General features: G+C 42.1%; 1 protein-coding gene across 2 annotated transcripts in view; it reads right to left on the bottom strand.

Moving 5' to 3' along the window:
* Positions 1-12882: 12882 nt before the first annotated feature.
* The window catches only part of lrfn5a (leucine rich repeat and fibronectin type III domain containing 5a), an 83237-nt gene continuing 68370 nt past the window's right edge, over positions 12883-27749 (bottom strand). For both annotated transcript variants that reach the window (XM_072688965.1, XM_072688966.1), the window contains exon 3: positions 12883-16186. In XM_072688965.1, the coding sequence (XP_072545066.1) occupies positions 15220-16186 (967 nt within the window). In that variant the 3' untranslated portion in view covers positions 12883-15219. The remainder of the gene's footprint in view (positions 16187-27749) is intronic.

Raw genomic sequence — 27749 nt, 5'->3', positions numbered from 1 at the left:
AAACTGACAGCACAGAGAGAAGCATTGTGGGTAGGGGGGCAGTATCCTGCTGCCGCCGGCCATTTACAAGCAGAAAGGATTGTGAGTAATTCATGTGTGAGGAAAAACATCGGCTCTGCTGTCTGAAGTCTGGAGGCTGGATCCCGAAATAATTCATTAAGCACAGAGCAGAACCTCATTCTCTTTAAAGAAGATCTCTGAAGGCAATCTTCTCACAGTGGAAAAACTAACAGCAAAGAACGCTGTCAGGGCTGGGACAAAGATGCTGAATCTGTACAGGAGATCAATAGAGGTGGGACTGAGTGAATAGTGAGTAATTGAGACACAGTAATTGAGTCTGAGTCAAGGCCGAGACTTTTTAGTAGTCACGTCCGAGTCAAGACTGAGGCTTCATAGCAGACTTGTTTGTGTCAAGGCCGAGACTTTACCTTAGTCGCATCCGAGTCAAGATCAACACTTTGTAATAGTCGTGTCCGAGTTAAGACCGAGACTTTGCAGTACTGGCTTTTGAGTTAGATAAAGACTTTGAAGTAATTGAGTCTGAGTCAAGGCCAACACTGTAGCCAAGTCCAGGACTTCATAGTCTGCGTGTCTATGTCAAGAGCAAGACTTTGCAGTAATGGAGTCTTAGTCAAGACTGAGACCTGTAGTTGTCATGTCCAAGTCAAGATGTAGACTTTGTAGTAGACGTAGTAGACTGTAGAAATTAAGTCTGAGTTAAGACTAAAACTTCAAAGCCTAAAACTTTGTAGAAGTCACACTGGAGTCAAGACTGAGACTTTGTAGTAGTTGCAGTCAAGAGCGAGTCCAGTCTGAGGTTTTATAGACGTTGTGTCCGTTGTGTCAAAACTAAACCTCTGACGTAGTTGTGTTTAAGTCCAGACCAAGACTAAGTAGACATTGTGTCCAAGTCAGGACAGAGACTAAGAGTAAGAATTTGTAGCAGTCACGTCCGAGTCAAGACTCAGTCATGTCCGAGTCAAGACCGAAACTTTATTGGAGTCACAGTCAAAAGCAAGACTTTGGAATATTTGAGTCCATGTCATGAAAGAGACTTTGTAGTAGTTGAGTCATGAGTTATGTCTAAAACCTTTGAGCATTCGTGTCCAAGTGTCTGCCTTGACTCAGACGTGACTACTACAATGTCTTTGTCCTGACTCGGTATCACCCCACTCAGAGGGAGAATCATGAGGAAGAGTTGCATGAAGTTCTGCAAGATGAAGCATGTCTTCTCCTGCAGAGTGATGAAGCATGATCCCATTATAACCCAAATACACCACATTTCATTAACACCATGTCAACACCGTGGATGTCTCACACCCATAATGCAGAATCTTCTCTGCCGTTTCTCATTTCCAAATTAGTCACAGCAAATTCTCCGCTGTGCGTTAAATTTCTGCCTTTCGCACATCAGCCCTGTCAGTCCGGAGGGGTGAAGATGCGCCCACCTCCAAATCTCACCCCGAGCTGAATCATTTCACAGCTTTTAAAGCTTCTGAGTCCTCAGAGGAAAGTGCAGCATCATGCCTGCGTTCCTATGACTTTATTTAGTAGGCCAGATAGCTCTCTTGGTAGGTAGACTGTAAGCTGATTGTATGTACACACTGCTAGCTACTCATACTATATATATGGACAAAAGTATTGGGACAGCTGCTCATTCATTGTTTCCTCTGAAATCAAGGGTTTAAAAAAAAGATGATCCTGCTTCTGTTGGAGGAACTGTCTCTACTGTCCAGAGAAGAAGAAGACTTTCTTCTAGATTTTAGAGCAGCATTGCTGTGAGGATTTCATTGCATTCAACCACAAGAGCGTTTGTTAGTGAGGTCAGGATGTTGGACGACAATCACCATCCCCAACTCCCCAACTCATCCCATTAGTTCCCAAGTATTAGATGGAGCTCCACCACCATCATTCCAGAGAACACAGTTCTTCCACTGCTCCACAGCTCCTCAATGCTGGGGGGCTTTATACCCCTCTAACCCACGCCTGGCATTAGGCAGCATGGAGCCAATAGGTTCATATTCATCTGCTCCAGACAGTCCTATTCTATTGGCAATACTTCTATTCTATTTACAAGGACTAGACAAGCTGAATGTGTGCTTTTGCACTTCCGTGTCAGCAATGAGTGCACCTTAAAGTAGCTAAATGCATTCATTAGAAGGGGTGTCCACAAATATTTGGACATATAGTGTGGTATGGTGTGGTTTGTCCATCCGTAGGGATCCGTAGTGGTGCTGATTGAGGTGAGCAGTGTGTGATGGGCTATGGTAACACTGCTAACAGTATCGCTGAGGGCCGAGTGTAAAATGCGAATGTCTCAATGGTCCAGGCTTATTGTACTGTATTGTGGGTCTTGTGTATTTTTTTGGTCCCCAGCATGCATCTGCATTGTGAGCTCCTGCCAGGCTGAAACAGGACCACTGTGGTTAAGAACATGTGCTTTACTCACCCACTCCTTAGCAAATGAGTGCTAATGTGGAGGAAGAAGACTGCCCACGCGCCTCTATCCTCATCAGCTCCCTACAACACGGCACAAACTACAATATGAGATTGCCTTTAAACACACCAGCGGGGTTCTCTCCGGCTCCTCTGTGTTGAATATAGAAACAATTAACAAACTGCACCGCGTGCATGTCGGCTTTATGGCTAATTACAGCAAAACAATGAACTTCTTTATGTATGTATTTGTGGCCCCAGTCAAAAGGTTTGGCATCGGCTGGTAAAGAAGGCTTTTTTTTATATAATTTTCCACATTTTAGATTAACGGCAACATCCAAACTGTGAAAACAGTATGAATCTGTATCCCACTCATTACACACCAAGGTGTATTACCCTTCTGTACAAACTGGTGGGGCTATTCTCTGGTAATAGAAGTTTGTCATTACACATTCGGGCTGCCGGCGGGGTTAATAGACCCTGATATGCCCACATGCATACATTTACACTTACTGTTTTTAGTGCTTATTGTCTCGTGTCTCGTCTATTTGGAGCTGTCGTCTCGCTGCTTGCATGTGATCACTTTCTGATGGTAGAGCAGAGGGAGGCCAGTGTTTCAGGGAGCTTCCATGTCTGTGTTACCTTCTGGCTCTCTCCTTTCAATAAGGCTGTAATAGTCAGACCTGCCGGAGTCGTCAGACACACCGATACTGATCCTGCTCAACATTCTGTGCTCTCCATAAATCCTCTCAGAGCTCATTCTGTCTCTTTACCTTCTCCAAGTAAATGGTCACCCAGCCCGACCTGCTGGAAGATTGCCTGCTGAGGTCCCCTCTACCTGCGTCAGACCAGCTGCCAACTACTAGTCTAACTACCGAGCCCTCTACCACCCATGTCAGACTGGCTGCATACCCTCCTACCACTGCTACCTGCCTAATGACCATGTTAAAACCTAAATGGACTCTTAACTATCTGCCACTATTAATATCACCACTATTACCCATCATTCCTCTCATTACTCTGACCATCACTGCCATGACTATATTAAGTTATTCTACACCATGATTATTATATTATGATTATGAATATGCTGCACATTTGAGCAGTACGACAGTGTAGGTGGTTTGGTAACTTTTATCAATAATTAATAAATAGTTCTGATCAGAGGAGGACGGGTCGGGTCCCCCTTGTGAGTCTTGGTTCCTCCCAAGGTTTCTTCCTCCAGCTCTGAGGGAGGTTCTCCTTGCCACTGTCACCGTTGGGGCTTACTGGGGGTCTTTGATCCTTCATGTCTTCTTATGTTATTAATTTATTTTTACTAATTACTGATTCTGTAAAGCTGCTTTGTGACAACACTATTTATAGTGTTGGGTGAGTGGTGGGGGAGCCTGGTGGTCAGACTGGTAGTTGGCAGCTGGTCTGACGCAGGTAGAGGGGACCCCAGCGACCAGTTATCCAGCAGGTCGGGCTGGGTGACTGGGTGGCCGTTTAGCCACAGTAGCGCTATTACGGGCTATTCAGGATTTGGGTTCGGGACGTTACAAAAATGTGTGATGAGGTTAAATCTGAAAAGCCCACTCATCACTTTACAGAATGAGTAAATTAAGGAGTTAAGGATCATGCCGTCTTACGGTGATAAGCTGGATGCGTGTGCAGTAAAATGTAAATGTCTACTTCCTGTGAAAAACGTTGAAGGCTCAGAACCTCTGTTGTGTGTAATACCTCTGACGGCCTCATTAATAAGAGCATGAGCATGAGTGTGTGTGTGTGTGTGTGTGTGTGTGTGTGTGTGTTCTGTGATGCTCCCCTGCATTTTAATACATTATTGAGAACGAGGCTGTGTGTGATGTTTAAGCCTGTGTGCATGCGAGTGCATATTTTAGGTATTAAGGACACTGAATCCAGATGGCTGATTTAAACCTCCATCACTGATCTGCCAATCAGACGAATCGCTTCTCTGCCCTGTGTTTCAACTAATGAGATACGCTAAAGGGAAGGAGGGAGAAATACCCATTTCCCCACATACCTTCAATTAGTCAAGTCTCTCTGTATTATATATCAGAAATATGAGCTTTAGTCAATGCACAAAAGTATTGGGACACCTGCTTATTCACTGTTTCTTCTGAAATCATAGGTAATAAAAAATCTATGGAGTAACTATGTCTACTAGATTTTGGATTTTCATGATGTTGATGATCTGCTCCAGAGAGTCCTATTCTATTGGCAATACTTCTTCTCTACAGTTTCTAGACAAGCTGTGTGTGTGCATTTGCACATCTGTGTCAGCAATGGGTGCAGCTTAATGTAGCTAAATGCATTCCTTAGAAGAGGTGTCCACAAACATTTGGACATGTAGTGTATGTTATGTGTAGTCAGACTAACGTGTGTTCTGTATTTGTAGCTTCATATTGGTTGTGTGTTCTGTGTGTGTGTGTGTGTGTGTGTGTGTGTGTGTTTAGGTGGGTTGTGTAATATGTGTGTGTGTGTGTGTGTGTGTGTATGTGTGTGTTTTGTATGCCCATGGTATCTCCAGGTGCAGATGCAGAGTTGTACACACACGCTGGGCTGGCAGAGATGGAGGGACGGCGGGACAGACAGATGGAGGATGTGTTTTGATCCATTGCTGTTATGAGTCTGGGAGGTTTTCCCCGCCTCTCCTCGGGCCGCAGGAGATGATTGGGTGACGGGTAGTTTGGAGAAAAATGAAATGCTGTGAGCTGACACCGCAGTCAAGGCTAGTGTGTGTCTGTGGCAGCGTATAAAAACGTCCCTGACACCAAACCCCACAAAATCGCCCAGCCTGTGTCAACAATCCTGAAATTGAAAGCTTTTTATTACTGTGACAGAGGAGGAGGAGCACGAGCCGTGTGGATGGGCTGCCTGTTGCATTCGCTCATTCGCTCATGCTGAACCAGTCAGATGCCGAGTCTGAAGCTGGATTCAGGCAGTGAGTTTGTAGATGTTCATTTTAAAATAAACTTTACTAATTTACTTACACTATATAGACGGCAGGGTTTATTCTAATGTTATATAGAGTTAATTACAGGTAGACACTCTCACTGACCACTAACTTTATGTTTATTTGGGTATTTCCTCTACATACACACCCTGATGGTGCTCAATATACCTTTTCTAATGTAAGATTAGCCAAGTTGGCCCATAAACTGAACCATGCTGTGCCAGTTTCCTCCAGCTTTAGGAACGTTCTCTGGCGGGATGAAGCTGAGTTCCCTTCATTTTAGATGAATTCACGCAGATTTTTGATTTTTGTGAGTTAATGATGTGCTCTGGGAGCTTCTCAATCCAATCAAGGGCAGAATTTCTAAAAAAAAGATTTGTGAAAGACGAACCGTGCACTGGATTCAGAGCTAAATCAGTCCCATGCACAGCCTTAAACGAGCTGTACCCTTGCAGACACAGCTAAATGCATTCTGTATACGGTGAGCTTTAATCACTGCGTTATCTGAAAGGCTCTTGATGCTGTGATATAAATAGGCCCACCTGTTAAAACAGAAAAGAACAGTTAAGAAAGACAACTCAGAATGACCACTAGTACAAATTTATTCGGTCACCAATCAGCCATAACATTACAACCACTGGCAGGTACCGTGAATAACCCTGATGATCTAGATTCAGTGGCTCCTGTTAGGGGTGCGAATGAACAGTTCCATCAGTTCCTGAAGGTGATGAAGGTGATGAAGGTGATGAAGCAGGAAATATGGACAAGCGTAAGAATATGAGACACTTTGACAAGAACCAAACTGTAATGTTCTAGACAATGACTGGGTCAGAACATCTCCAGAACTTCAGGCATCAGGTCTTATGGGGTGTTCCTCCCGGTATGCAGTGGTCAGTACCTACCAAAAGTGCACCTACCTGTAAGGAAGGACAACCGGCGAACCGGTGACAGGGTCATGGGCACCCAAGGCTCATTGACGCTTATGATGCTTCCAGATACCACAGGTACCACAAGCTCTTCAGACGTCTTGTGGAGTCTATATCTGGACTGGTCAGACCTGTTATGTTGGCACAAGAAGGCCCTACTCAATATTAGGCAGGTGGTACTAATGTTATGGATGATCGGTGTACGTACATTCTGGTGATCGACTGGAAGATACAGATGCAACACATTGGATTAAACATGTCGTAGGTATTCCTTTAATCTCCAAAGGTTTTAAGTTATATTATTTTTATACTATGAGTTGTAAGATTAGTATCTGACTAACACGCTTAAGCTTGGAGGGGGTAATCCTCAGTGTGTTATTTATATGTGATCTGAGTACCCAGTGCATTTTTAATATATATATCCAGATCGGGTCATATATCAGATCATGAACTTTAATGAAGGCCTAGAGACCAGCTAACCATTCAGATTAATCAGCCGACTGGCATCCTCTCAATCCTCTATGCATTACATAATGTCTAACCTAGACCTCCATGTGGAAATTCCCGATTTTTCAAATAGCTCGTTCAGAGGGGCGGGTTGGGGGGCGTTGGTTCTTCTCACTGTAGAGAAACTGACCAACTCTATTTTCTACACAGTGGTGTTGAATGAAACCTGCGGTCAGTCGCCATGACTACAACACAGATATTTTATTTCCTATCCAAACCCACCATTGCTTCTGAGTTTTATATGGAATTATGATGAAAATTATGATAAAAATAAAATGAAAAATGATGGTAAAATAGTGGTAAATATGAACAAATGGGGACTATTTTGCCTAATGTAATAAATTTCTGCCCAATTCTGAAGGCCAATTACCCAGTTCCCATTCATGTAACCTCCCCCAAGCCTTAGCAAAGTGTGCTCATGCTGCAAATGACCAAGAGAGAGAGCAAGGCCAGTTGTGCTCCTTCAGTCTCTGGCTGCTGATGGCAGGTGGCATTACCTGGGGGGAAACTGGGGCTGTTTTACATTAGAAACAAACAAAAAAACAACCACAACACACACACACACACACACACACACACACACACACACAGATTGCAAGCTGTCAGGGGGAAACCTCCCAAATCTATGGTGCCGGCCCAGACATGGTCTGAGTTTTCTATTATATGTTAATGATGGTAAAAAATATATATCCTTCATTTTGGGACTATTTTGTCTCACAACACCCTGTATGTATCCCTCCACCATGAATTGTGTTTAAATAGGGCTTTATAGTCTCTCAGAGCTCTGGTCAAACAGAGTCTCAGGCATCAGGCAGTGTCTTCATCACCATTAGGTGGAAGAACTATAAGGTTTTAGAGGTTCAGACGTCTGACAGTTCTAGACTCTTGTCTATAACGGAGTATTTCACCCCAAACACACTGCCAATGCCTTTGTTTACATCTTTTCTATTTAATTGTGCAAAAAGTTGCCCTATAAGACCCATGCGCTCTGTCCTATAGGGCTTTAGGGTTCCTATAGGGACCTATTCCTGTTGCTGTGTACAGAAGTGAAAGCTGCTCTGCTTCCCTTCACTTTACATTTCTCAGACAGATTTATTAAGGTGACATTGGCTGTCTGGGCAGTCCTTTACCATCATAATTCTTACAGTACGTAGTGAAGGACAGCCTTGTGCTTTCGTTTAGATTGGATCTGCGTTTGGCTGTAGTGTTCTGTGCTCTGTATGTCTGTGTGTGTCTAATCTCATTCCCAATCTCATCTTTTTTTCACTGGTCGTATTTATTCGGACGCAGATATTCTCATGTATATTCTGATCTGCTTCAAGCTGAATAGAACTGTACTGAATTAATAGAGCTTGTATGGATTAATGACCGTTACAGCGCCCCCGTCAGTCTGCTACAGTTAAAGTATATTATAGTAATATATCAAGTCAAGTCACGTTTATTTGTATAGCACTTTTTACAACTGTTGTTGTTGTTGTTGTCGTCACAAAGCAGCTTTACATAATTAGTAATTAATAAAAGACAGAGACAAAAAAGAAGTGATGTAAGACATGAAGGATCAAAGACCCCCAGTGAGCAGACCCCAACGGCGACAGTGGCAAGGAGAACCTCCCTCAGAGCTGGAGGAAGAAACCTTGGGAGGAACCAAGACCATCCAAGGGGGACCCGACCCGTCCTCCTCTGATCAGAACTATTTATTAATTATTGATAAAAATGACCAAACCAGATACAGCAGATAGTTAATAGTGTTGATATTAATAGTGGCAGATAGTTAAGAGTCCATTTAGGTTTGAACATGGTCATTAGACAGGTAGCAGTGGTAGGAGGGTGTGCAGCTGGTCTGCTATGGGTGGTGGTGGGTGCGGGGGCTGATGGTCGGACTGGTAGGTGGCAGCTGGTCTGACGCAGGTAGAGGGGACCTCAGTGGGCAGTCTTCCAGCATGTCGGGCTGAGTGACCATTTACTGGGAGAAGGTAAAGAGACAGAGTTAGTTCTGATAATATAATATGTTATATATATAATGTAACTTATACCGCATGTGTCGTAGGATGGTGCAATGCCTGTGTTCTAGATTTCTGAATGTGATATCACAGCTGTGAGGCACTCTGCCTCGCATTTACTCTCCGCTCCCTGAAGGCAGTGGCGTGGTTACTGTCTCTGTGAGACTGGAAGGCTTTGTGCTGGCGGTGTTCTTTAGGAAAGCCCTGATTCAGTGGCGTATTGCGCTATCTGAGGGAATGTGTAAAGGGCACGGCTGCAGAATTAGCACTGGTGTTTATTTTCCCCTGGTGAACAGCAGCAATTCCCCCAGCGAGCCTGTGCCTCCGTCTCGCTCATTAAGGAGCGCTTCTAGTCTAAATATAAGAGGAAGAGGGAGGCGGGGGAGGGAGGGGGGTGGTGCTGGTGCTGGGCGTGGGGAATAATTAGGATTTGCCTTGTTAAAATCTCATTGCCCTCAGCTGAGCGTTGACGGCGGGGGGACGCGGAGGCCCGGAGGAGAGAATATCCCCCTCAAGCGTGTGGAGACAGGAGCAGGAGCCATATGGAGCAGGAGGAGAAACATCCACCCAAAGCTTCTTAACATTAAGTGTCCGAGGCTTAACAGGGCCACAGCAAGGACAGCAAACACACACACACACACACACCTTGCAAACAGCACTGTACTTACTCATTATTTACCCTCAGCCAACTCCACTTTATCGTCCAATGAGAGGAAAAGCTCCTGCATGTCTGCTGAATGATCAGCTCCTCACTGATCACACCTGCTGGAGTCTCACTGAAACTTTATTAATGAGCTCATAAAGTTCTACAGTAAACTGATGAAACAACTACAAATAATATCCATTATCCTGTTATATTTATACACAATAATAATAATAATAATAATAATAATCAGCCTACTGCCACTAGTAATTGCCTTCTACTAACTACTACTCCTACTACTAGCCCACTGTTGCTACAACTACTAGACTATTACTACAACTACCACCCGAATGCTACTACTATTCCTACCAGTCCAACTAGCCCACTGCTACTACTAATACTACTACCCCACAGCTAGTTACAACTCTACTGCTACTACTCCTTGTCCTCCTTGTAGTACTACTTGCCTACTTTTTCTACTACTTCACCCTCTCCTACTACAGCTGCTATTACTACTACTACTGCTACAACAACTACTGCTACTACTACTACTGCTGATCCTACTACTGCTACTACTACTGCTACTGCTGCTGATCCTACTACTACTGCTCCTATTGGTACTACTACTGCTACTACTACTACTGCTGATCCTACTACTACTACTGATCCTACTGTTACTACTACTACTGCTGATCCTACTACTACTACTGATCCTACTGTTACTACTACTACTGCTGATCCTACTACTACTACTGATCCTACTGTTACTACTACTACTGCTGATCCTACTACTGCTACTACTACTGCTACTACTACTGCTGATCCTATTACTGCTACTGCTACTACTACTACTGCTTATACTACTACTACTACTGGTACTACTACTACTACTACTACTGCTACTACTGCTACTACTGCTGATCCTACTATTACTACTACTACTGCTGATCCTACTACTGCTACTACTACTGCTACTACTACTGCTGATCCTATTACTGCTACTGCTACTACTACTACTGCTTATACTACTACTACTACTGGTACTACTACTACTACTACTACTGCTACTACTGCTATTACTACTGATCCTACTATTACTACTACTACTACTGCTGATCCTACTACTGCTACTACTGCTACTACTACTGCTGATCCTACTACTACTACTGCTACTACTACTGCTACTACTGCTACTGATCCTACTATTACTACTACTACTGCTGATCCTACTACTGCTACTACTACTGCTACTACTACTGCTGACCCTACTACTACTACTGATCCTACTATTACTACTACTACTACTACTGCTACTACTACTGCTGATCCTACTACTACTACTACTACTGCTACTACTACTGATCCTACTACTGCTACTACTACTGATCCTACTACTACTACTACTACTGCTGATCCTACTACTGCTACTACTACTGCTACTACTACTGCTGACCCTACTACTACTACTGATCCTACTACTGCTACTACTACTGCTGATCCTACTACTGCTACTACTACTGCTGTTACTGCTACTACTACTGCTGATCCTACTACTGCTACTACGACTACTACTCCTACTGCTGATCCTATTACTGCTACTGCTACTACTACTGCTACTACTGCTACTACTACTACTACTGCTCCTATTGGTACTACTACTACTACTGCTACTGCTGCTCCTATTGGTACTACTACTACTACTGCTACTGCTGCTCCTATTGGTACTACTACTACTACTATTGCTACTACTCCTACTGGTGCTACCACTACTGCTACTACTAGACCACTACTGCTTCTACTACTACTTACTACTCATTTTCCTCACAGTACTACTAGTCTACTGCTCCTCCTCCTCATACTACAACAATAACAACAGCCCTACTGCTACGACTAATACCACTACAGTACAGTTGCTACTACTAGCCTACTGCTACTACTGCTACTACTTCTACTGCTACTGCAAGCCTATCACAATGACTACTAATTATAATTATAATGGTGATGGTAATTATATTGTTGTTAATTGTCATATGTAAAATTAGCTTTATACACAATAATAACCACCACCACCATCATCATCCTCATCATCATCATCCTCATTATCATCATCAGTATTCTAATTACTACGTGTGTGTGTTTTTGTGAGAGTGATGTGAGGATGGTTAGAGATGAAGTGCGGTTGTGTGATGATGCCGCTCCTGTGGGGCGGGCTGGAGGACACTGCCTCTCTCCGATGCTTCTCTCCTTTATTTCAGGAAACCTGAACTCAGATCCCAGAAGGCTGCGGCGCCGCTGCTGCACTCACCTGCCTGATTCAGCCTGGTAATTAGCTGAGGAGCTGAAGAGCAGGTGTGCTGGAGCAGCGCAAACATCAAACTGCTCAGTGTTCCTCACCGCGGGTTCAGAGCGTCACTGTCTCAACAGTGTTTCTGTATCTGGAGGGAAAACAGCCACTGTTACCTGCCCATGATTTCCACCAGTACTACAGCACTGTCCAAATGTTAGTGGACACCCCTTTTATTGAATGCATTCAGCTACTTGAAGATACACCCATTGCTGACACACACATGGCTTGTCTAGTCCCTGTAGAGAAGAAGTACTGCCAATAGAATAGGACTCTCTGGAGCAGATGAATATGACCCTATTGGCTCCATGCTGCCTAATAATACCAGGCGTGGGCTAGAGGGGTATAAAGCCCCCCAGCATTGAGGAGCTGTGGAGCAGTGGAAGAACTGTGTTCTCTGGAATGATGGTGGAGGAGCCCAAGGCCCAAGGCTAATGTAGCTAACAAGGCTAATGTAGCTAACAAAAGCTGGAGGCTTGTATCCCACCAATTAGCATTACAATGTAGTGTCACCTTAAACCTTAAACCCTGGGTTTAGTACTCTCCAATAGACTGGCGTTAACCAAACAGCCATAACATTAAAACCACCGACAGCTGAAGTAAATAACACTGATGATCTGGTTCCAATGGCACCTCTGCCATGTACCAGGTGTGGCGTAAGAATCTGAGACACTTTGATGAGAACCAAGTTGTGACGTTCTAGATAAACGACTGGGTCAGAACATCTTCAGAACATCAGGCATCAGGTCTTGTGGGGTGTTCCTCCTGGTATGCAGTGGTCAGTACCTACCAAAAGTGCTCCACAAGGAAGAAGGACAACCGGTGAACCAGCGACAGGGTCTTGGGGACCCGATGCTCAATGATGCTCATGGAAGCTCCGCCTACCTCACAACTTACAGGACTTGCAGGACGACTTCAGAAGTGTTGTGAAGTCCATGCCTCGACAGGTCAGAGCTGGTTTGGTGGCGTGACTAGGACCTTTTTTTAATGTTATGGCTGGTCTGTGTTTAAGCTGAAGCTCCAAATTCACAAAACCATTCAAATGTACGTCTTTCTTTTTCTTTTTTTTTATTTTACACAACATAACAACACAGTAGATGTTGTCTTCTTTCTGTACATGGATTTTTTTCTTTTTTCTGTGCCTTCAAATAAAGGCAATATCAACGTCACCGAAAAGAAAAACCTTGATTTTTTTCTCTTTAAAAAATATCAATTTAATAACAGGTCCGAGTTTGTCTTTTTGTTTTTTTCTGTTTTCCCTCTCCTTTTTTATCCCGAGTCTCTAATAGTCGTTTTCTGAGCATCTCTGTAGTAATGCAGGAAACTGTTATTCCCTTGAATAGAAAGGCTTTTTTGTGAAATATCTCTGTTTGCTCTCAGTCTTGCTCACATTCCCTATCGGCCAAAGCTCGTTTCCAGTTGGTGCTCCTGGCGGGAGAACATAGGAAGGCACCGATGCGTTTCTCGCGCCAAAAACGCTCCGAGAGTGGTGTGTATCGCGGGTTGCCGTGTGGATGCGGTTGCTATGGAGGTGGAGGTGGCTGTCAGCAGAGGGCTGGGAGGGAATTCCATCAAGGCGAGCTTCCTCCTCCTCCTCCTCCTCCTCTTCCTCTTCCTCGCGCTTTCAGAGAACTTTGATTAAAAAATAAACAACAAAGGAAAGAACAGAAAAGATGGTGTTGTGGACAGGAAGGTAGAGATGGTGCAAAAACACACACATGCATACAAACACTCGAGACACGCTCGTACACTCGCACACACCTCATACTGTATACACATACTACACACACAGACCAACTCAATAACACACACACACACACACACACTGCCTGTGAGAAGCTTGGGGAGGCCTAGCTTTAAAAAATGTATTAGTTGTTCATAAATGAGCAGATTTCCTTTGTTGACTTTATAATTATTAACCAAATTAAAGTTTTTAAAAATGAAAAATGAGTTATAGTGTTTATCCTGAAGAAAACAAGGTCTGAGATAAGCACTGTTTTACTAAACAATAAAGATAAATATGTATATATTCAAATAAACAGCAAATACTGACTACTCGCAAATTCTGACTTTAATGTTATATTTGTCTTTTTTTTTTACCCAATTTCCCTCCCCTCCTGACTCCCATACGCAACCAGCCCCGGCCTTTTTAAACTGCCACTGATGCAACGTCACCAGGCAACCAACCCACTCAGAGGAGAGCGAGCGGTACCCAGCTCTGATGCATCAGCTAGCAGATGCCCGTGCCAGCCAGCATCACACTAAAGTGAAGTGGAGAGAGAGAGAGACACACACATCTACCCACCTGGGGAGAACGAGGCCTGTTGTGCTCCCGCAGGCTCCGGCTGCTGATGGCAGGCAGTGTGACCTGCCACATTTTATGTAGACGACGCAGAGCCCATTTTTTTGTCTTTAATTTAGAAACAAATGTTCACTAAAGTTAAAATCTAAAGTCTTGCTTTAATAATTGTTTACGTAAATTGAACAGTTCAGCTATTTGAACAGGATCTGTTTTGCGGACACAGGACAGAATGCAAATCGGACGAGCTCAGTCATGTGCTGTAGAGTAACTACATCCTCTACAGAGAAACACTTCTGCACATTTTCAATTCAAATGACTGTTTATTTACTGGATTTAAGACATCAGGAAACATCACAAAGTTTCTGGCACATTTTATAAGCTATGTTTTATTTTTATTTAATATTTGTATTTTAGAAATTGGGTCTAAATTGTGTAGAAATGTCATATTTCAATTTAAAGAGGATTTATTTACTTATTGACACACTTAGAATTTGACCAGAGATGCCAAGTTATAGCAGTACTTTGGTTATGGTATTAAAAAACACTGTGTTTTTACGTTTTTGCTGTTTTAATTCAGATTTTGCTCCTTAATGTGAATCCGGCAGTTGCTATAATGATGAATGGACCAATAGAAATGCTCCAAAATGACCTGGAATAAAAATATATATATATATTGACTTTCATTAAAAGTTCTGAAGTGTTATTCTTCTCCTGTAAAGCTGCTTTGTTTTGGAGATACATGTTTTTTGCATTTTAGCAATGATCTATATGCCCAATAAATGTGCTACACTATATCTGCCAGATTAGACGAACATCATGTAAACCCTGTCTGTTCTTTTAAATACTTAATTTACTATATTTTATTATTTTTGCTCATATTTTTATATTTTTAAGGTCAAATATTTCCTTATGTTTTAAAGTTTCCCTTCCAAACCCACCTGTTTACTCTTTTCTACATCGTTATTGCAAACCACCGTACTGCAGTATGCTCACAGTGAGGTGGGGAAGGGGTACATTTGCTAAGCTAGGTGTCCCCAAAGCTTCTAGCAACCCTCCTGATTTACCACACAGGCACACATTTATCACTAGCCTCTCTCTACATTCACACTGTGCTCTCTAAGATCCACTCTGAACTGGAATACATGGCTTTGCTACCGTCGATATCCGAGTTTTCCATTTGGACTAGCATGCCGTTCATGGATAGACTCCGCTTGGACCACATATTCCCCAACTTCTGAGCACCAATGAAGCAATGGTGCTTGGACAAGTCCTCGTTTAGGGAGTACCTCCGCTTGGCGCGCACTCCCTCTACCGGCAGTGTCATGTACTTGGTTGCAGAGGGTCTGGGGTGCGCCCTCCGCAGGATTGGGGTGTCTTTAAAGCGGGACGGAAGTGTCGGGGCAGGGATTAGCGGCTGCTGCAGCGCAGTGGAGTTGTTCCGGTTGGTGTTTTGAGTCTCGGGATTGGTCATAGCGTCCACCTTGGCCTCTATCGGCTTGGGCGCCGGTTTTCGTTTTGGCTTCAGTGACCCAGACGAGCCTGGAGTCGTCCAGCTCGGGCTCACCACGGACGTGGACGTGGAACAGTCTGGGAGGGAGGTCTCAGAGGAGTGGGTTAAGGAATCCGGAGGGGGTGCCGGAACCTTTTGCCCGCTTTTTTCGCCCCCTTCCGACCCCAGAGCGCCCTCTTTGGACGCAGAAGGAGTGACGCTGCAGCCTTGTGGCTGAGCCCCGTTGGTTTGTGAGTGCATGCTGGTGACGGCGGACCCCTTGCCGCGATCGCCGCTGTTGCACACCTTGTAACGGATCATGAGGATGATGATGAAGACGAGCACGGACGCCACGATGATGCCGCCGATGATGATGATCATGGTGCCACCCAGAAACTGGGACTGCATGAAGTGGCAGCGCAGGTATTCGGACTCTGTGGTGAACTGGACGCAGCCCACCACTCTCGTGGCGGTCAGGGACGTGATGCCGTCATCGTAGATTGCCAAAACACACAGGTCGTACTGCGTCCCGGCTGCAAGGTTGTTCACCAGGAAGTTTTTGCTTGTAGGCGGGATCATTCTGCAGAAACAGGAGAACAGAAAGCAGCTTAGAAAGCAGTTCCAGTGCCATCAAAAACTGCCCTTCAACAGATGAGCTAACAAAGCAATGGGGGAGGAGGGGGGCCAGAGCAACAGGTGTCCCGTAAATGTGTGGGCCCTGACCCAGAGGCCCAGAAAGATGTACTTCTTAAGCTTTAGGCCTGCTGAAAGATTCTGACTTGACATGCTTCAGTCATTAAAAAGCAATTACAGACCAGTTAGAGATACAGTGCCAACTCTAATGCAGCCCTCCAGTGGGCGCCCCCTCCTCGTAAAGGCCCGGTGCTTTTGCCCAGTCATGCTCTGCAGGTTCCTAGCTGTCAGGCTTAGGGAATTGTGTTTTAACAACTGAAGGCCAAAACATAAATCATGCTTTTACAATGTCAGGAATAATAGGAAAAAGAAAAAAGCAGGGAATACAGTCACCTCGAGTTTCGGAGTAAAGGTGGGTTATTAAGCTGCTGTTAATAGGAAGCTGTTTATAAAAAGGAAACTCTGGTTGCTACAGTAACAGAAGTCAACAAATGGAAGTGATGCAATTGAGCTATCGAACAAAACCCAACTCTTCCAAAACCCACAAAAGTCATTCAGCGCAAGTTCAAGTGAAGGTGCTGGAAGCAGTTGAAATGTACGCTGTCTTTGGGCCTGAGTAACGTATACTATTGTCAAATGTTTGTGGACATCCCTTCTAATGAAGATTGCAAATGCACACACACACAGCTTGTCTAGTCCCTGTACAGAGGTACTGCCAACAGGACTCTCTGGAGCAGATGCCTAATACCAGGCGTGGGCTATAGAGGGGTATAATTAAGCCCCTCAGCATTGAGGAGCTGTGGAGCAGTGGAAGAACTGTGTTCTCTGGAATGATGGTGGTGGAGCTCCATCCAGTACTTCTGGGATGAGATGGGAATAATGAATACAAATCCTCACAGCAATGCTGCAAGCAATCTAGTAGAAATCCTTTTCAGAAGAAACAAACAGAACAAACAGATGTCCCAATACTTTTGTCCATATAGTGTATGAATTACCCTCTATATTTGAGTAAATACATGTATTAATAATGTATCTGTGTAGGGATGCTGGGTAATTGAGCCTTTTTTCTATTTCTGAAAGAATGTCATCACTCCTTTATGCCACCACGTTAAGAGTTGTTGCTTAGTGACTTTGGTTTCCATGGTTACGGCATTAATGCAGATTTATATCTGGTCGCCGTGGCCTTCCCTGCATGCAGCCGTCGCTGCTGAAAGTCTCTCTAATATCTACACAACAGCGGCCCTGTGGTCAGAAACTGTCTGTCCAGTCTGTGAATGGACATGTTTATAGTGCACAGGGTGTGTAATCCAAAATGATTAATGGTCCAGTGTGCGATTCCCATGCATTCCTCCAGCTCGTCCTCCTCAGGATTTACATAACTACCCACTCTATATGCATCGCTAAGTAAATGACTCTAAAACCAAGCTCAGGAGGTAAAATAAATAAATAAATAAATAAATAAATCCCAACATCATCCTGTTCGCGGCACACATCAATAAACAGGCAAAGCCGGTGGTGCTATCGGCAATATCTCTTATCTGTGTTTAGTGTGTGCCCCGCTGAAGGCGTGTTTAATCAGGTAATCTGGCGAGCGCAGAAGTGGAACAGCAGTAAATCTGTTCCGGCCTCGTATCTCTGCACCGAAACTCGGCTCTACCTGCAGCGGCCTGGGGTCCGCTATCACTCTTATAGAGCCTTTTCACTCTAGACATGAACAATGCCATCTCTTATCGAGCAGCCACACACACTCTCTCTCCACCTGTCTCGCCTTCAGCCGCACAAACACTCGCCTCATTCAGAGCTCTGAAAGGAACGGCTGTGTGATTCCCGCTGCACACCAATTGGATTCTGAGCACATATCCACTCGGTGGAAATGGGTTCGCTCGCTTTAGCCTGAGCCACAGAGGCCTTTCACACGAAATCAGCCGTTCACACGAAATCAGGGGTGTTCACGTATTCACAGATTTACACAAACTCTGAAATCAAGGCTATTCACTGGGAGTTTGTCCCTCTTTGCCGCAGTAACAGCCTCTGCTGTTCTGGAAACACCCTGGCAAACATCAGCAACAATGCTGCAACCCCTTGCATCACTGTAGTGACTAGGTTGGGCACCTTGTCAACCTTCCTTTGCCGCAATATCTTCTTGAAACACCTTAGCAACCACAATACTACAACCACTTGCAACACCTTAGTAACCTTCCTTTGTCGCAGAAACAGCCTCTGCTTTTCTGGAAACACCTTAGCAACCATCTGCAACACCTTGGTAACTATGTTGGCCACCTTAACAACCTTCCTTTGCCACAGAAACAGCCTTTGCTCTCCTGGGAACACCATAGCAACCATCTGCATCAATACTACAACCATTTGCATCATCTTATTAACTACGTTGGGCACCTTAGCAACCTTCTATTGCCGCAGTATCTTCTGGGAACACCTTAGCAACCACCTGCAACAATACTGCAACCACTTGCATCACCTTAGTAACTAGGTTGGGGACCTTAGCAACCTTCCTTTGCTGCAGAAACAGCCTCTTCTCTTCTGGAAACACCTTAGCAACCATCTGCAACAATACTACAACCACCTGCATCACCTTAGTAACTAGGTTGAGGACCTTAGCAACCTTCCTTTCCACAGAAACAACCTCTGCTCTTCTGGGTCATATTAGCAACCATTAGCAAAACCTTGCATAACATGTTGGGCACCTTAGCAAACTTCCTTTGCCACAGTATCTTCTTGGAACACCTTAGCAACCATCTGCAACCATTTACTACAACCATTTGCAACACCTTAGTAACTATGTTGGTCACCTTAGCAACCTTCCTTTGCTGCAGTAACAGCCTCTGCTCTTCTGGAAACACCTTAGCAACCATCTGCAACAGCACTACAACCACTTGCATCACCTTAGTAACTAGGTTGGGCATCTTAGCAACCTTCCTTTGCCACAGTATCTTCTGGGAACACCTTATCAACCATCTGCAACAATACTGCAACCACTTGCATCACCTTAGCAACTAGGTTGGGCACCTTAGCAACCTTCCTTTGCCGCAGAAACAGCCTTGGCTCTTCTGGAAACACCATAGCAACCATCTGCAACAATATTGCAACCACTTGCATCACCTTAGTAACTAGGTTGGGCATCTTAGCAACCTTCCTTTGCCACAGTATCTTCTGGGAACACCTTAGCAACCATCTGCAACAATACTGCAACCACTTGCATCACCTTAGTAACTAGGTTGGGCACCTTAGCAGCAGAAACAGCCTTGGCTCTTCTGGAAACACCTTAATACCTTATGTGATAATTGATAAAATATTGTCATACTGACCAACTGACCAACAACATACTCCAACATTTCAAATGTTTACAAGAATCCTGAATCCTGAGCCTGTAGCATCTGCTCTGACCATGCAGACGGAAGAGACATGTAAACGGTACTGTCCCTTTTTATTATTCATTTAGTTTTAATTATAGATAGATAGATAACTTTATTAATCCCAGAGGGAAGGTCAGGTTATTATATATATATATATATATATATATATATATATATATATATATATATATATATATATATTTATATGTGTGTGTACAGATACTTAAACATAAGGAGTTAAGCAGTTAAAGTGAAACGTATAAGACATCTGAATATCCAGTATAATATTTAAACTAATATCTGAGTGACTGTGCTCTGTAAACAGTAATTCAGTAATACAGTAGACAACAGTAATGTAATACACAATATGAAATGCATACCGAGACAAGTATGTGCTTATTTATTAATTGCTCTCTTTTTATTCTATATGTTTATCCCTCTGCACATTCATTTCTATTTTTAATAAAATATGACTAAAGAAATACAGAAGCTCACAGAAGTGGCCAAAACTACTCCGGGGACGACTGTTATCAGTAAAAGGAGGCAAAGACACCCAGTCTGAACAGATCACCTACAAGATGTCAGGTAAGAGAAGGGTAATCACGGGTCCACATTTAAAGAAAAAAAAGAAAGCAGCAGATTGTGAAGCAAACGGTCTGTTTTGGTTTCATTTTACACAGTGATTGAAACTATCTGGAGCGTTGGGCCTTTACCTCATCTGCAGCAGTAATGAGCACGAAGCAGAGTGAGTTCTCAATTATCATTGTCAGAAATGATTAACCGGCTGCTCTCTGGTGCAGTATTCTCAGCAGAATGCCTGGAAATGACAGTCTGCCGGTGCAGGTTCATACACATTACAATATGAATGAAATTAGCCACTGTATATTGACACACTGCCAGCTATTCCCCAGTGCTGTGGCTGAGGCCTGTTATAAGTCATAGAACACCAAGACATTGGCCTCTGCTTTCCAACCACTTCACCCGATTTTGCCTGTTAGTGCATATTTATTGGTACAGCTCCCTACATATTACAGCAATGATGTATATAAATAATAATAATTATCAGACACAATGGATAATTAGTTGCAATGACTGCCATTTACTAAGAGTTTCTACTGAACTGGGAAAATCTGCTCTTACAGTTTCAGAGCGCCAGCAAGTGAGTCACTCCATTAACACTTTTAAGTGTATGTATATATATATGGAACAGAAGTACAAGTACTGTACAGAGTATTTGTACAATACTTTATGTTATGTTTATGTGGGTTTATTCTAATGTTATATAGAGTTAATTACAGGTAGACACTCTCACTGAACACTGACTTTATGTTTATTTGGGTTTATTCTAATGTTATATAGAGTTAATTACAGGTAGACACTCACTGACCACTGACTATTTTTATTTGGGTTTATTCTAATGTTATATAGAGTCAATTACAGGTAGACACTCTCACTGACCACTGACTTTATGTTTATTTGGGTTTATTCTAAAGTTATTTAGAGTTGATTACAGGTAGACACCCTCACTGACCTCTGACTTTATGTTTATTTGGGTTTATTCTAATGTTATATAGAGTTAATTACAGGTAGACACTCAAACTGACCACTGACTATGTTTATTTGGGTTTATTCTAAAGTTATATAAAGTTAATTACAGGTAGACACTCTCACTGACCACTGACTTTATGTTTATTTGGGTTTATTCTAAAGTTATATAGAGTTAATTACAGGTAGACACTCAAACTAACCACTGACTATGTTTATTTGGGTTTATGCTAATGTCATTTAAAGTTAATTACAGGTAGACACTCACTGACCACTGACTATGTTTATGTGGGTATATCTTAATGTTTTATAGAGTTAATTACAAGTAGACACTCACTGCTGAGCTACACAATGGTGACTTTGAGAGTTGTATGTCCAGAACTGTACATGTTGGGGCAACATTTATAAATACAAATAGGAACATTGATTGTGTACATTCCTCCACCACAGTGTCTACCTGTAATTAACTCAGTGAGTGTCTACCTTAAATTAACTCTAATTAGAATAAACCCCAATAAGCCACTGAATGGACAGAACGGAGCAGATGATGTTCTGAGGCTCCAGGAGGATTTGCTGAAACAGCAGCTCAGCCATCCCAGCGTTCTCCTCTCCGACGTCTCGAACACTGAGGTTACTGAAGACAGACAGGAGCTGCTGAGCTCATCAAAACGCACAGCCCTGTAACCCTATAGCTCTGACATACACACTCCCACTTACACACTGCTGTCTGACATTAACTGCATGCAGGAGTCACAAATGCTTATCCTGCCCAGAGCAACATCACATTAACGTGACAGTCTGGGGTAAAGCTGAAATTTACACAATTGTTCCCCCTCCATCAAGCAGAGCCGATTGGCTGAGGCATTCAGACAAAGGTAGCAAACAAAAGCTTCACCAGCTGCCAACAACACTGCTGTGTAATAGTAGCAGAATGCACAATGCTAACGGGTGTACATAAGCTTCCATTAACTGTTAGCTGCATTACAGTCGTAGAGCTGGCTTATCATCTTATATATCATCTATGTGACAGGTGCTCTACTTCATATTTTATAATATTTACTATGTTAGAATATGTTCTAGGTAAATTATTACACAGAATACATCATATGAGTTATATTATATTACAGGTGCTTTCTCACATATACATTATAATGCATTTGAATACATTATATGTGCATTATTCTTATTCTGTAAACTTCATTATATCTAAAAAGGTTAATTATTTGCTATGCATAATTCAACATGCATTCTAATATGTGGCAGGTACACTGTTGTATATGCATTTTAATATTATATGTACATTATTCTATACCTATTACCATTTTTAATAGTTAGATTATTCTATAGTCATGACATGCACTTTATTACATAGGTTATAATACTTTTCTACTGTAGGTGCATCATTCCACATTAATAATGGAGCTTTATAGATGCATTACTCCATTAAATGCATTATATGCACCTTATTTAATGTGTTATACCTTATAAGTGCATTATTTCATTATTTATGATGCATTATTCCAAATGTGTTAAATGTCATAGGTGCATTATTCCATATCCAGTATGTATTGTATTATAGGTGTATTTTACCATATACATATTAACACTTTGAAAGGTACATTATTTCATAAGGATCATACATTATGGACTATATGCTCAGATCTATATACTATGTAACACAATTCCAGGGGTAAACTAGGCTCTCTGCTGAAGGCCTTTGTTTTATACAGTATCAGTCATCTGAACAGTTCCTGATCCAGAGATTCAGAGGCACAGTTCAGCAATAAAAACAAGCCAGAGGTCCAGCCTATCTATTATTTCTACACATAAAACTTTGCAATGTCATTTAACCTCAAAGCAACAGCAGCTCAATAGACCTTTATCACAGTGACTGGATCCTGAAGGATCTGGGAACCACATCAGGGCTCACTTGAAGCAAACCCTAGACGAACAGGAGAACCATCAGGAGCAGGGGAAATGGACCAGGGTCTGAAAGCTCAAGGGTAATAAACACCCAAGGCTTGGCTAAAGCCTTAGAAGTTTGAGGTTCTGATGCTGATGTGAGGGAGCTTTATGATCATTAATTCCACTGTCTGATTGGTTTCTGCTGTCTGATGGAGTTGAAGGTGACTGTGCTGATCAATATGACCACGCCATGCGAGCAATTTGAGACCAGCTTCCGTTCTGGAAATATCCAGTGAATAGCAGGTCCGGGACTACACTCTGATTAGCGGGTGGGGCGTGATGGTACAGAGAGGTCACAGTTCAGTGCATATAAAAAAAGCACCAGAGCCCCCCAAAGGCTGGACACTACCCCCACATTCATTTTCCTGTGTATATAGCGCCCCCTTGAGGAAGTCAGTACAGCCCCTAGGTGTGTAAACATCATGCATGTCTGTTGCCGACACTCTGTCCTCGTCCAATACACCATGATTTCATGAGAAGAAATACAATGGAAAAAGGGCAGAATATTGGAAACGTCTGTTATTGAACGTATTTGAAGATACAATAGGGAGGATGCTATGTAGCAATATTCCCATAGTACATACAATTCCCACAATACCATTCAAATCCAATCCTGACTTGCTAATGGCTCACATCTTAAGGTTTTCAGGTTTTCGAAACATTGTTTTATTCATTATTATCATTATCATTATTTACATTATTTTTATTGTTATTATTATAGTTTTTGTTGTTAACAAATTCAAATATTTTTTATTATTTTACTTGATCAGTTTGTTGAATAATTGCTTATTATTAATTACTTATAATTGTTTTAAAATAAGTCATTTATTATACTTTTTAGCTAAATCCATTTCTTTCATAGATATTTTTTATTATTGATTAATTATTGATAGGCTCCACTGCATATGAGGGTCTCCCTAAACATATTCCCGAGATGATATAAAGGTCAATTGATTGACCTTATTTGTGCTTCAGAGATGAACTCTGGACCAGGGTCTTGAGTGTGAAAATGTCTTCATGGCTAGAGAAGCTACAGTTTTAAAGGTAGGATTTTCGGGTTGGGCGTCATTGTTGTGGATGTTGTGGAGGTTTTTTCCCACTCTGAATTCTGAAGATTCTCTGAAAACAACATTAGATGAGGATGGACTTACTTTGGGCCCAGACCAAATTACTGGAAAACACCCAGTCCAACCCAGTCTTTAGAAACGGACATGCTTAGCGGCTCTCACACAGGAGCTACAGCAACCGCCGTGAATTCAGATTTACCACAGCATGTTCAGAGCAGCAGCGCCGTGGTTCTTTAAGACATGTCCAAAGGTAGCAAACAAAAGCGTCACCAGCTGCCAACAACACTGCTGTGTAATAGTAGCAGAATGCACAATGCTAACTGGTGTACATAAGCTTCCATTAACTGTTAGCTGCATTACAGTCGTAGAGCTGGCTTATCATCGTATATATCATCTATGTGACAGGTGCTCTACTCCATATATTATAATATATCCTATGTTAGAATATGTTCTAGGTAAATTATTACACAGAATACATCATATGAGTTATATTATATTACAGGTGCTTTCTCACATATACATTATAATGCATTTGAATACATCATATGTGCATTATTCTTATTCTGTAAACTTCATTATATCTAAAAAGGTTAATTATTTGATATATTCAACATATCTTCTAATATGTGGCAGGTACACTTGCATATGCATTTTAATATTATATGTACATTATTCTATACCCATTACAATGTTTAATAGGTAGATTATTCTTTATTACATAGGTTATATTAACATTAGGTATAAGGTATAGATCCTCACATCATCCAGGTATTCAAATACACACACTCACACTTAGCCTCTCTGCAGAATACAGCAGGCTCTTGAAGCCACAGTCAGGAATTTCAGAAGAATAGCACCGTTGAAGTTCAGCTGCTGTGTTTTCTAAAGCACTAATGTGAAAGGCTCCAGGCTTTTTACCTTCAGATGGTTATTACACTCAGATACTGCGTTTCCACTGCAATAACCAGCAGCCAATGGCATCTAAAACAGCACATTAAGACTCTAAATGATGTGCTTATGCTCTTTTTAGTATTATTGATGCAATCAGTGGATGAATAACCTTCTATTTTGGCCTCCAGTCTAAATGCGGCAGGTGTACATTTAAAGAATCGGTGCGTATAGACGATAAACTTAACGATGAACAAACGCAGCTTTTTACGCTACCGTCTGTGGGTTTAACAGTAAACTGAGGATATAGCCCACGGTGACTGCTGCCACAGTGTGCAATATACAGCATGTGTAAGCAGTACAGATGGGAGTCGGTGGTATATACGGATATCTGAGCTCATCTTGGTGTTCGTTTGCTTCAAATAAGGCAACAAATACTGTGATAAATAAATAAATAGTGTATCTTAATGTTGGTGCTTTAATGAGTGCAGAACTGCAGAGAATGTGGCAACCCAGGCAGCTGATGCTGCGTCTCAAGCTGAGCCAAATGGACACATCTAAGCAAAGCTGTAGCCTATATGGAAATACTTCAAGCAGAGAGATGAGGAATTTGTACACTTTAAAGTTGCATGGGTTTTTGCTCTGCAAGTCTGTTACAGCATGACCAAAACAGAGAGGAATAAGCACCAAATAAATCACTAAATGCACCTAATAAATCCGCCTAACTGCAACAGCAGACTACTACATCATCTCAAAACACAAGGATAAAACACTAAGTCAGATTAAGTTACAGAGATATCACCCTAAATCACAGAAGTAGCCTAAAACACAGACACAAACACAGATTACCACATTACTAAATCAGCCTAAATCTCAAAGGCACAAAGAAAAACCTCTAAATTAGTCTAAATTACTAGATTTAGAAAGATAGGTTACTAAACCAGGCTTAAATGCGAAAGCAAAGTCACTAAATCATCCTAAATCACAAAGACAAAAATGTAAATCAGACTAAATCACAAAGATAAACAAATCAATCTGAAAACAAACAACCAAAACAAAGTCGAGTCACCTAATTGGCCCAAAACTCAAATATAAAAAACTAGCCCTGTAATTTAGATGTAGTTTAGATTACTAAATTAGGCTAAATATCAAAGACACAAACATAAACCGCTAAATCAGCCTAAATTACAAAGATAATCTGGTAAAATAGCCTAAAATCACAAAGATGTATTACTAAAACAGCCTAAACCACAGATGAACCCCCACATGCAAAAGCAAAGTCACTAAATCACAAAAATAAACAAATCAATCTGAAAACAAATAACCAAAACAAAGTTGAGTCACCTAATTGGCCCAAAACCCAAAAATAAACAACTAACCTGACCTAAATTACAAAGATAATCTGGTAAAATAGCCTAAAATCTAAAGATATATTACGAAAACAGCCTAAACCACAGATGAACCCCTAAAGATACATCCCATAAACCACTAAGTCAGTCTAAAAGAGAGATAAACCACTAAAACACAAAGCTAGTTCACTAAATCAGGCTTAAATACACCAAATTGTCGAAATCACACAGATAAACCTCTAAATCAGCCTAAATCACAGATCCTCCAAATCAGCCTGAACACAAACAGAAATCTCTAACTCTAAACCACTAAATCAGCCTAATCCACACAGATTATATAGATTAGATTAGATTAGATTAGATTAGATTAGACAGATTACTAAACTAGGCTTAAATGCAAATGCAAAGTCACTAAATCAGCATAAATCACAAAGAAAAACAAATCAATCTGAAAACAATCAAAACAAAGTTGAGTCACCTAATTGGCCCAAAACCCAAATATCAACAACTAAACTGACCAAAAATTACTAAATTAGGCTAAAACATAAAATGCAAAATCACCAACAATTAAAAGAGAAGCACGAAACCGACCCAGCTGTGGTACAGCGGTACAGATCACCTCCAATGCCGCCAGCACGCAAGAGGGTTGATGAACAGTGCTGATGACTAGCCAACGATATTTACTGTTCATAAACATGGATAATCAGTTTATGTTTTTTTGCATTTCCATTACTGATCAAACGCTGTTTCTAATTCCAGATTTATTTTTGACGTATTTTTTCTTGCTTTATTCCAGTCTAGTCTTTTTTTGATTTGCGTGAAAATGCCTGGATAGAAACCCAGCTCAGAAGCTTGAAGGGTCTTAATAATGCAGAGAGATTCACAAAGATGGAATCAGCCACCAGCTCACACAACGGGCTAAAAGGCAACCCAGCTCCACTCACTTACATACGCCATTGATTTCCATTCCCTCACATCGAGCCTCCTCTGCTCTTCATTAGACTGCCACAAAAAGTGATGGGTTTATTTGGTGGCGTGCCAAGTGAGGGTCCTCGCTTCACATTTTGGCTTCTGTCTCGGCTAATGTCTGTCACCGAAGGCCACAGTTGGCCTGAGTAGGTGTCTTAGTCTATTGAGGTTTTTGAGCTAGGATGCACTCCAAACCCAAATGGCTCCCATTAGCTTCTCCTCTTTGCTTCTTCTGCGGGTCCCTGTTGTAAAATGGCTGCCACTGTCTGTTCCAATGACTTCTGCCCGCCCACTACAACCAAGCGCAGCCATTCCCAGTCGCTTCTATTCAGTGGTTTTCTAATTATACCACCAAT

Source organism: Salminus brasiliensis, chromosome 10 (genome assembly GCF_030463535.1).
Source record: "Salminus brasiliensis chromosome 10, fSalBra1.hap2, whole genome shotgun sequence".
Lineage (NCBI taxonomy): Eukaryota > Metazoa > Chordata > Actinopteri > Characiformes > Bryconidae > Salminus > Salminus brasiliensis.
Note: the sequence above shows the minus strand (reverse complement) of the source record. Positions and strands in the feature narration are given on the sequence as shown.